Source organism: Salvelinus fontinalis, chromosome 37 (assembly GCF_029448725.1).
Source record: "Salvelinus fontinalis isolate EN_2023a chromosome 37, ASM2944872v1, whole genome shotgun sequence".
Classification (NCBI taxonomy): Eukaryota; Metazoa; Chordata; class Actinopteri; order Salmoniformes; family Salmonidae; genus Salvelinus; species Salvelinus fontinalis.
The window spans coordinates 30,010,142-30,022,211 of NC_074701.1; the positions used below are offsets into that span (position 1 = coordinate 30,010,142).

General features: G+C 38.2%; 1 protein-coding gene across 1 annotated transcript in view; it reads left to right on the forward strand.

Moving 5' to 3' along the window:
• Window positions 1-9,905, forward strand: part of LOC129836492 (zinc finger CCHC domain-containing protein 24) — a 135,114-nt gene extending 125,209 nt beyond the window's left edge. The window contains exon 4 of the mRNA XM_055902772.1: window positions 3,630-9,905. Coding sequence (XP_055758747.1) covers window positions 3,630-3,743 — 114 coding nt within the window. The 3' untranslated portion in view covers window positions 3,744-9,905. The remainder of the gene's footprint in view (window positions 1-3,629) is intronic.
• The last annotated feature ends 2,165 nt before the right edge of the window (window positions 9,906-12,070 follow it).

Sequence of the window (12,070 nt, forward strand, 5' to 3'; positions counted from 1 at the left end):
CTATAGTCTTCTATAACCTCTATTTGTTCTATAGTCTGCTATAGTCTTCTATAGCCTCAATCTGTTCTATAGTCTTCTATAGTCTTCTATAACCTCTATTTGTTCTACAGTCTGCTATAGTCTTCTATAACCTCTATCTGTTCTATAGTCTTCTATAACCTCTATCTGCTCTGTAGTCTTCTATAGTCTTCTATAGCCTCTATCTGTTTTATAGTCTTCTACAGTCTTCTACAGTCTTCTATAATCTCAATCTGTTCTATAGTCTTCTATAGCCTCTATCTGTTTTATAGTCTTCTACAGTCTTCTATAACCTCTATCTGTTCTATAGTCTTCTATAACCTCTATCTGCTCTGTAGTCTTCTATAGTCTTCTATAGCCTCTATCTGTTTTATAGTCTTCTACAGTCTTCTACAGTCTTCTATAATCTCAATCTGTTCTATAGTCTTCTATAGCCTCTATCTGTTTTATAGTCTTCTACAGTCTTCTATAACCTCTATCTGTTCTATAGTCTTCTATAACCTCTATTTGTTCTACAGTCTGCTATAGTCTTCTACAACCTCTATCTGTTCTATAGTCTTCTATAACCTCTATCTGTTCTGTAGTCTTCTATAGTCTTCTATAGCCTCTATCTGTTTTATAGTCTTCTACAGTCTTCTACAGTCTTCTATAACCTCAATCTGTTCTATAGTCTTCTAAATCCTCTATCTGCTCTATAGTCGTCTAGATCCTCTGTCTACTCTATAGTATTCTAGTCTTCTAGATCCCCTATCTGCTCTATAATCTTTATTGGGAAACTTCTATCTGTTCTATATTTTTCTAGACGCTCTATATGTTCTATAGTCTTCTTTAGTCTTCTGGAACCTCTATCTGCTCTATAGTCTTCTAGATCCCCTATTTGTTCTATAGTTTTCTGTAATCTACTAGATCCTCTATCTGCTCTATAGTCTTCTAGATCCTCTATCTGCTCTATAGTCTTCTAGATCCTCTATCTGTTCTATAGTCTTCTAGATCCTCTATCTGCTCTATAGTCTTCTAGATCCTCTATCTGCTCTATTGTCTTCTAGATCCTCTATTTGCTCTATAGTCTAGATCCTCTATCTGCTCTATAGTCTAGACCCTCCATCTGTTCTATAGTCTTCTAGATCCTCTATCTGTTCCATAGTCGTTTATAGTCTTCTAGATCCTCTATCTGCTCTGTCATCTTCTATAGTCTTCTAGATCCTCTATCTGCTCTATAGTCTTCTAGATCCTCTATCTGCTCTATTGTCTTCTAGATCCTCTATTTGCTCTATAGTCTAGATCCTCTATCTGCTCTATAGTCTAGACCCTCCATCTGTTCTATAGTCTTCTAGATCTCTATCTGTTCTATAGTTGTCTAGATCCCCTATCTGCTCTATAGTCTTTTAGAACTTATATCTGTTGTATAGTCTTCCAGATCATCTATCTGTTCTATAGTCTTCTATATTCTTCTAGATCCTCTATCTGTTCTAAAGTCTTCTAGATCCTCTATCTGTTCTATAGTCTTCTGGATACTCTATCTGTTCTATATTCTTCTATAGTCTTCTAGATCCTCTATCTGCTCTATAGTCTTCTAGATCCTCTATCTGTTCCATAGTCTTCTAGATCCTCTATCTGTTCCATAGTCTTCTATAGCCTTCTAGATCCTCTATCTGCTCTATAGTCTTCTAGATATATCTACTCTATATTCTAGATCCTCTATCTGCTCTATAGTCTAGATCCTCTATCTGTTCTATAGTCTTCTATATTCTTCTAGAACCACCATCTGTTCTATAGTCTTCTAGATCCTCTAGCTGTTCTAGTCTTCTATAGTCTTCTAGAACCTATATCTGCTCTATAGTCTTCTAGAACCTCTATCTGTTCTATAGTCGTCTAGACCCTCTATATACTCTATTGTATTCTAGTCTTCTAGATCCCCTATCTGCTCTATAGTCTTTTAGAACTTCTATCTGTTCTATATTCTTCTAGATCCTCTATCTGTTCTATATTCTATAGTTTTTTGGATCCTCTATCTGTTCTATAGGTGTCTAGCTCCTCTATCTACTCAATAGTATTCTAGTCTTCTAGATCCCCTATTTGCTCTAGTCTTCTAGAACCTCTATCTGTTCTATAGTCTTCTAGATCCTCTATCTGTTCTATAATCTTCTATAGTTTTCTAGAACCTCTATCTGATCTATAGTCTTCTATACCCTCTTTCTGCTCTATAGTTTTCTAGATCCTATATTTACTCTATAGTCTTCTAGATTTGCTTCTATAGTTTTCACATTTCATGACTTTAAGACAGGACATCTATGGCCGGACAGAATCTGTCTCTGGAATGAAAAACATGTTTATCCATTAAATAAATATACAGTTCAACCGGGCGGATTCAGTCCTTCAACCTAAAACCTAAGATGTTTAAATACCAGATCCTTTCTCCTATGAAACATATACTTTTATTAATCAAGTACTGTATATCATATTTTGGAAGCCAAACCTCACATTGTGGGTATGTTTGATATGTATTTCATGTTGTTATCAGTTAGTTTTTAAACTAGTGGCAGACAGTCAAGGTGAAGGTTGACTGCATTGTCTCCTTGCGCTGTTCCTTGGCAACCTGGGCCCATATTTATAAAGCGTCTCAGAGTAGAAATGCTGATCTAGGATCAGGTCCGCTCTGTCCATATAATACTAATCATTGTGATCTAAAAGGCAAAACTGACTTTATATCAGAGATGCTTTATGAATACGAGCTCTGGTTTTGACAAGTTAAAGAATAAGTCTGAGACCATCTGTCTGGAAACAATAACAGTATTATAAAATAAACTCTGTAAGAACAATGGGTGGGGAAGTAAATGATTGCAGAGTAATGTATGTGATTGACATCCAACAAACCGTTGGCGCTGAATGATACCCTCTGTTGTCCTCCATAGCCTTTCCAAGAAAGCGATTATTCTCAGTGGTGTAGCTGGTATTTTCATGCAGGTTTATATCAGCAAACATGTGCCTTGGACCTCTTTCTGTAATTATACTGTGTGCCGTGTTAGAGAGAGAGTCTATGTCCCAAATGGCGTCCATAAAGCTCTGATCAAAAGTAGTGCACTACATAAAGAACAGGGTACCGTTTTGGACACAGCCTCTGTAATTATATTGTGTGAGTGAGAGAGAGAGAGAGAGAGAGGGGGATCTGTTAAGGTTGTTTGCCACAGCTCTGAAACCAGTAACACAAAGTACACTGACTCCAGGTCTGAAAACATTCAGGGTTAGTTATTGTGGCCAAATCACTGAGAATGTGGGATACAACAGAGCTGGTTTGAGTAGTACCCAAACAATCTGCTGGCAAATAGAAGGCTTGGTATGTGTGTGTGTTGAATTGTCAGTGTGTGGTTAGCACCCAATTTAGAACAGAGGTTAACTCTGTTCCCCTGCCATGTTAGCACCATAGCAAACACTTTAGTATAACAAACTGTTTCTATAGTGTGTATACTTGTATGTGATGACTCTCTCACCTCTCTTTCTCTACCTCCCTCCCTCTCTCTCATCCCTCTTTCTCTACCCTTTCTCCCCCTTCCTCTTTCCCTCTCCATATTCCTACTTCCCTCTCATCCTTCTATCCCTCCTCCCTCCCTTAGCGTCCGTTGGAGAAGCCTGATGGCCTGGACGTCTCAGACCAGAGTAAGGAGCACCCTCAGCACCTGTGTGAGAAATGCAAAGTCCTGGGCTACTACTGCCGAAGAGTGCAATAATACCTTACTAACCTGAACCCTCTAATTTCCTCAAAAAGAGAGGAACCATTTCGTGACCCTCTCCTCCTCCTCCGTCAGAGAGAAACCTAGCAACCCTCCTGTACTGCCTTCCCATTTGCCTCTTCCCCCTCCTGGGAAAGAGCGGAACCTCACTGTCCTCACCAATACTGCCTCCCTTGCCTCCCCTCCTTCTCATCCTTTCCCACCCTCTTCACATCACCTCTCCTCTCCCCCATCACCTCTCCCTCCCCTATCATCTCTACCTCCCCTCTCCCCATCACCACTCCCTCCATCACCTCTGCCTCCCCTCTCCCCATAACCTCTGCCTCCCCTCTCCCCATCACCTCTCTCTCCCCTCTCCCCTCCATCACCTCTACCTCCCCTCTCCCCATCACCTCTCCCTCCCCTCTCCCCATCACCTCTCCCTCCCCTCTCCCCATCACCTCTCCCTCTCCTCTCCACCATCACCTCTACCTCCCCTATCACCTCCCCCTCCCCATCACCTCTCCCTCCCCTCATCACCTATACCTTCCCCCTCATCACCTCTACCTTCCCCCTCATCACCTCTAACTCCCATCTCCCCCATCACCTCTCCCTCCCTTCTCTCTCCCCATCACCTCTCCCTCCATTCTCTCTCCCCATCACCTCTCCCTCCCCTCCCTCCCCATTACCTCTCCCTCCCATCACCTCTCCCTCTCCTCCCTCCCCATCACTTCTCCCTCCCCATCACTTCTCCCTTCCCTCTCTCTCCCCATCACCTCTCTCTCCCCTCTCCCTCCCCCATCATCTCCCATCTCTGAATTAGCTGGTAAACATTATTTTGCAGAGGTTTGTCACTAAGCTCAATTCCTGTCCTTTTCCTAATGGCAAGGGCATGGGAGAAACTGATCAAAGAACTGTGCAAGGATAAACCTCAGCCCTGACAGGGCCTTGTGGCCTTGTGTACCCTAGCCTAAAAACCATGTAACCGACATCCAATGTGTGTATAATATGATATTGTTGTCACTGACAGTATTGCCCACCCCTTGGGGTTTTATTCCCTCACTTTGGAAGTCTGTTGGTTTTGTGTTTACAGAAGAGTTCTGCCTTAATTTTCCCTGTCAAGTGAAGTGTGTGGGGAGCATTAAAACAGACAGAGACAGGCCTTCTAGTGATGCTAAAGTAATTATCGTCATGGGCTCAAGTCGGGATCAAGGGGTCAATGTCGGGGGCAATGTCTGGGTCAAAGGTCAACTTATACATGAATAACTGTGAATTAATTATGAATTGATTATTGATTGATTAACTGAGGGATACCGTACCAAACATCCCTGGCTTACATGTTACTTGTGGCGTATTTATTATTTGTCGTCCGTTTGTCTGTTGTGCAATTTTTTATTGATTTAAACTGGGACATATATATGTGTGTGTGTAAGTGTATGTGTATGTGTGTGTGTGTGTGTGTGTGTGTGTGTGTGTGTGTGTGTGTGTGTGTGTGTGTGTGTGTGTGTGTGTGTGTGTGTGTGTGTGTGTGTGTGTGTGTGTGTACACTATATGTATTTGTGTATGTTTGTATATCAAAGTATTATTGTGTAACTGCTTCCACTTGTCTTTAGAAACGACTGTAGGTTGAGATAGAGTCGTTCTTCGTTTAGGTGTAGTACAGTGATAATAACGTTGATGTTTCGTATTAAACAAGCTGTGCATTTACATCGGCAATGAAAGTAGGGTATTATTTAGGTATTCATCGAATTGACAAGATTTTAACATTTGCCTGTCAAAAGTCAACTATGCAATAACAGCAGTTTCTGTGATGATAAAGGCTGGATATCTAGTTTCTCTTAGCCAATATCCCCTTCATATTTAGACTCTTAAGTATTAGGTTCAATCTATCGGCAATGCTGTAGTCTTATTTCCCTACCTAATTTGACAGTTTACTTCCAAACAATCATTTTATTTTTGTAATGAGTTTCTTGAAAAGTAATCCCGTCCTGCACTGTATGTAAGCAAACAATAGTCTTATTCAGGACTGCACTTCAGCAGTGTTATGTCTGGCCAGCATTTACAACTCATCTATTTGGTGTAGGATGCCAGGAGATTGACATAGTTGATTACAACTGGTATTTCAAATGGTATATAGATAAGTACTCATTATACATTTCAAAGTGTTTTTTTAATATCCCTATTGCAATTGCAAATTTTTGCAATCTTTTGTAGGACACACAGCTGACCAATAGAGCTGTTGCGATCTTGTAACGCTACTTTAAGACAGTTTGACCCAGAAATATATCAGTGAATCTTACTAATTTCTGTTTCCAAGGGGTTTAACCCCTTCATAATGTGTCAAACAAGTGACAGCAGTAAATTATGTCTGGAGAAAAGAGAGATGGGGGATGGAGGTAAGATTGCTATAATGGTTGGTAAAGGAGAAAGAAGTGGAGAAGTGGAAATGTTGTCTTGTAACAAAATGGACGTTTGTATTTTATCAGAGGACGTTTTGTAAGTGTGGTGATGGATTAAGTTTATGTTTCTGTGTGTTTGATTCCACATCCTATCATGATTTAAACGTTAAATCGTGTCTTTAATAGAAGAGACGTAACTAACCATTACCTCTGTTTACAAAGATATAGGTCTATACTTTCAACTTTATAGTTGGAGGACCTAGAGTGAAGAATATTTTTGATCCAACATTTTGTAATAGTGGGTATAGTTGTATCTTAGCAATGAAGGCTATTGACACTCTTGGAACATGTTATTTTGTGAGTATAGTTGAAGAGAAGTTTGCTACCACTGTTCAAAGCGGAGGTGTATTTTTCAAATCAAACACATTGGCTTCTCCAATATTTAGAACGTGTTTAATGGCTCTATAAAGGTTGAATTCATAGTTGTAAATTTTCTATTATCCGAAAAGTACTAGTGCCTTGTAAAAAGAGAATAATTATTTTGAAAAATTGGACGGAAAATGAATAAAAAGGAGATTTGAACTTAGTTTGGAGCTGTAATTAACTCATGGCTAGAAGTAACTGTTAGGTAGTGTTTTGCCAAGTCTGATGCTGGTTCAAGATGTGAATACATATGGGAAAACAATACTATTACCCCATTAGCAATGAGAACTGGCTAATGTTTTCCTCAACACCATTTTGTTGAGTTTGGACGCAGTAACTAAAGCATCTGGCAAAAATCACACACACTGTAGTTAGTCTGTTGTCATGGAATCAACAACAATGTTATTTTGTAGTCAGTACACTAATGTGAATGAGGTTTGCACTAAAAGCTGTAGACCTCATCCTCGTTCTTTTAACTTTGGCCGGGATTCAATATGATATGGTTTGTGGCTTTTAAAGGCCATTTCCGATTGAGTCGACATATACAGCGTTTATTGTGAATGGGATCTCCGCGAACGAGGGAACATTGCCTTTTAAAAGCTGCAATGCCTTTAACCCGCGATCGGATTGAATCCCAGCCTTTCGCTTTTTGAGATAGTCTGTTTATGACTTATTGATTGATTCAACACACACAAGTATGAGCTTGGTCTGTAATCTTTCATTCAATGTGTGGATACAGAACAATGCATTAAGCATAATTTGTTACAACTTGGACCATCACACTCAGTTGGTGTTAGTTACATGTATGTGGGGAGGTGAAGCCTGGTTCCAGATTTGTTGGTGCTTTCTTGCCAACCCCTATAGTCATTGTCACAGCACAATCACATCTGGAATCAGGTTACAGGATAGTAGCCTACTCATTAAATATTAGGCTAGAAATCAAATCAAATGTAATTAGTCACATGCGCTGAATACAACAGGCGTTCACCTTACAGTGAAATGCTTACTTACAAGCCCCTAACCAACAATGCAGTTAAAAAAACATGGATAAGAATAAGAAATAAAAGTAACAAGTAATTAAAGAGCAGCAGTAAAAATAACAATAGCGAGACTATATACAGGGGGTACCAGTACAGAGTCAATGTGCGGGGGCGCCGGTTAGTTGAGGTAATATGTACATGTAGGTAGAGGTGTATATATAGTGGTTGGGAGATGTAGCATAGCCATTCTATGGATATTTTATTATTATCATCTGAACAAAAAGGGGCTTGGAAGGAAAGAATAGTCGACCATATTTGATGTGAATTGTGTATTGATACACAGGGGTTTCATTCATTGATTACAGGTCATAGTAGATTATTATTTTCTCCCCACATAACGTTGGGATCAATTCTATCTTTTCACTACAACTGAGCAGAACACTGCTGCTATCCAAACATGACCATATATTCTGGTCTAGGCTTTATTTGCTTCACAACAGCAGTGTATCACTATATGTTTCCATTAGCCGTTTCCATTAGCTTGGGTATTAGCCAACTAAACCAAAAGTGCTAATACTGATCAAAATTAATACACAGTAGGCTTATGAGTGCTCTGACTTTTAAGGAATACAATGATAAGAATATCCTTAAGAATATAAGAAATATCTTGAAGAATATAAGGAAAAATCAGCTGAGATATTTTTGGAGGATAGTCTGATTCCGACCAGACAAGTTTATGAAGAAGAAGCCATGTGTTTGAGATGGCATATAATACGAGCTAATGGAAGCAGTTAATACATTGTGTTATGCATTTTAAATATGCAGTATACAAATACTTTTTCAGATGTGTTTTTTGTCCTGAATTTACATATGGATTTGTTATTTTCTATGAAAGATGTGTATTTTGGAATAAACTTTATAGATGTTACATTTTCTAAGCAATTTGCTAAAGAAAACAACCCAAGAGTTATTTTTCCCAGAAAATTATATTTAGCAAATGATTTTTATATGTATATATTAGATGGCCATCATCTTAAAGGATCTTAGATCTGAAATGTTATGCAGCTTTGAAGCTTTCTATGTGAAAAAGGGCCTATATAAAGCTTTGAGACAAATAAAGCTTTGAGTTTTTCATTGATGTTTTACAATGATCTGAGGGGTTTATCCTACAGAAATATTTATGGGAAGAGTTTTTACAATACTTTTTTTGTATAAAATACGCAACAAAGTTATACTAAGAAGGAAATATTGATGTCTACATAGATTACTATTAAAAAAAGTTGGTACATAATTATTAATACCCTTCACTAAATGATAAGCCATTTTGTTTTTTATGTGTTTTGTTTTGAGTTTAGAAATGTTATCATCAGTATTAAATAACCCAGAATGATACCCAAGTGCTTTAACTAATATGCCTATGAGTTGCCATTTGTGTCCTTTGAGTAGCATGCATTCATGTTTTATTACGAGTATTACCTTATTAAGGAAATGGCAGACATAATTACCAATGTTTTGTTATTCAAGTTCTATATAATTGATTAAGATCTTACTAGGTTGCGCAATAATACTGTTAACATGCAGAATAGATCTTTTTGTTATATCTTAGTGACTGATACTCTCCACTGTATATGCACATTCAACTGTGAGTTGTAGTTTGCTCAAAGCAGCTACAAGGCACTTCTCTGAAATGTTATGTTTTTATTCATAGTTTAGTACAGAGAGTGTAATTTACTTCTGTTAAGCAAGTGTGTGAGACAAAACACTATTGTAGAATTTGCATGTGCATGTGTTTTGCTTTTAAATGGAAAAATAAGTATTACTTTGTGCAATGTATTTAATTTTAGCACAGTAATGTAGTGGGCTACATCGGACGTGTGCAAAATGGCACCCTATTCCCTTTATAGTGCACTACTTTCGACCAGGGCCCATAGAGGGCTCTGATCAAAAGCAGTACATTATGGAGAAAATAGGGTTCCATTTGGGACTCTTAGCATTCTCAACAACTTCTAATTGATTGTTACTAGTCATAAAAATGTATAATTGACCGATAGTGTGTACCAATTAATACATACTGACTGAATGTGCTGTTTTAACACTTACGTGGTCAATTAGACGTTGATGTTTATGTTCTTTGATGTCTGTAACATTTTGAGATTGTAATGCTATTGTCGAATTGGTGTGAGTGAGTTGGATGATGACTGGGAGGATGATGACTGGGAGGTTGTTGTGGAAACAGAAAATAACACTTCTGTTGCATCACGTCCATGAAACGGCATTCCAAAATGTGCCTTATTTGTTAGTTAGGAAAACAAAAAACGACTTTAGTGCTTTAGTACTATTAGGTGTTGTGATGAATAAAATAAATGTTGAATTGGAAATATCTGGATTGTGTTATTTCGGTGCGTTGGTAAATGTTTACTATTCCTTCCTAGGTAGGGGATCAACCAACTGGAACACCTACACACAACTGTATACTGTGCCTTACCCACTGATGAGCTAGATATAATTTCACCATATTGCTTAAATACACCTATCTAATCCTCTCATATAGAATTTCACCATATTGCTTAAATACACCTATCCAATCCTCTCATATAGAATTTCACCATATTGCTTAAATACACCTATCCAATCCTCTCAGATCTACACAGGGATTAGGATTAGGGGCTACAATACAGAACAATAAAGCTTTATTGTCTATATGTTACAGCGAAGAGAAATGAGATCACACACATCACACCAGTTATTTCTGGACGTGGCCTGAATGTACGGTACATTTCCTTCAGTATTTAAAGTACATCTGCAGGTTTTTCTCCCTGACATAAGACTGAGCGGAGCGGATTGATTGTGATGTGAATAATTGGTCCATTAAACCAGGCAAGCTCAATAAAGCACAGATAAAGTATTATAAATGATTTCAAATAATATGTGAACCCAGGTCTGCACTGCGGAGGGTTGCTGGTTGTGTAATGGAGGAAGGAGGAAGATGCCTCAGAGAGCTGGTGTCACTGAGCGGTCGCGGAGGTTGACACCAGAGTTACGCCCCCGTATTTGGGTTGATGTTGGAGAAGTGTGTGATACAAGAACAACTTCATTGCTTTTAATGATTGTAAACATGTTATTGTTTCGCATGAGTAGGGCTTTCGCACTGGACGTGGTCTGCAAAGCCAAGTTTCCATGCACAGGCTTGGACATGAAATTCCAAATAGCTTAAACTTCACAAGAGGGTGGGGACCCAAATGATATCAAGTTTGTTACAACATCCCTAGCTCAAACACAGAACTGGGGCTAAAGTGTCTCTATGGCAACAATGTAACTGGAGAATTCAAACAAATTGTTGGAAGGTCAGAGCGCATATGGTTTTGTTTAAGAGCCAGGGGAGTTTTTTTATGTTTGGTTCATTATTTACTTTCATAAACTATTAGCTTAATAAGCACCACCACCACCCAGACACTTAGTCTGGTTCTTCAGGCTTTGGTCTGGCCACTCTCACTGCATTTCAACAGGGGAGATGTGTTCTGTTTACAATAAAGACAACATCGCTACAATAGAGGGAAGAACCTCACCATAGAAATACAGTAACTAGAATCATAGAAATGGAAAGATGCCATCCTATTTCCATGGTAAGAACCCACACAAAATAAAGTTGGCGGTGTGCATAAAACTAAATGTGGTTTTCGGCAGTGGTGGAAAAAGGAAAGGAAAAGTAAAGACAGTGGGAAAAGTACTCAATGGTCATACTTGAGTAAAAGTAAAGATACCTTAACAGAAAATGACTGAAGTAAAAGTGAAACTTACCCAGTAAAATACTACTTGAGTAAAAGTCTAAAAGTATCTGGTTTTAAACGTACCTAAGTACAGTGGTAGAAAAAGTACTAAATTGTTATACTTGAGTAAAAGTACAAAGTAAAAGTAAATGCTATACATCAAATTCCTGATATTAAGCAAACTAGACGGCACAATTTTTGTTATATTTTTAATTCCGGACAGAAAGGGGCACACTCCAACACTCAGCCATAATTTACAAACACAGTAGGTGTGTTTTGTGAGTCCACCTGATCAGAGACAGTAGGGATGACAAAGCGTTATATTGTTTGGTGCCATAATTCTGTCCTGATTGAGCATTCTAAATGTAACGAGTACTTTTGTGTGTCAGGGAAAATTTAAGGAGTAAAAAGTACATTATTTGCATTCGGAATGTAGTGGAGTAAAAGTAAAAGTTGTCAAAGATATAAATAGTAAAGTACAGATTCCCCAAAAAAGAACTTAAGTAGTACTTAAGTACTGAAGTACTTAACACCACTGAGAAAAGATACCTCAATACCTCAATACCTCACCACTGAGAAAAGATACCTCAATAGAAAATTACTTAAGTATAAGTGAAAGTCACCCAGTAAAATACTACTTGAGTAAAAGTCTAAAAGCATCTGGTTTTAAATGTGCTTAATGTAGTGGTGGAAAAGGCACTCAATTTTCATACTTGAATAAAAGTAAAACGTGAAAGCTATACATCAAATTTCTTATATAAAGCAACCAGATGGCA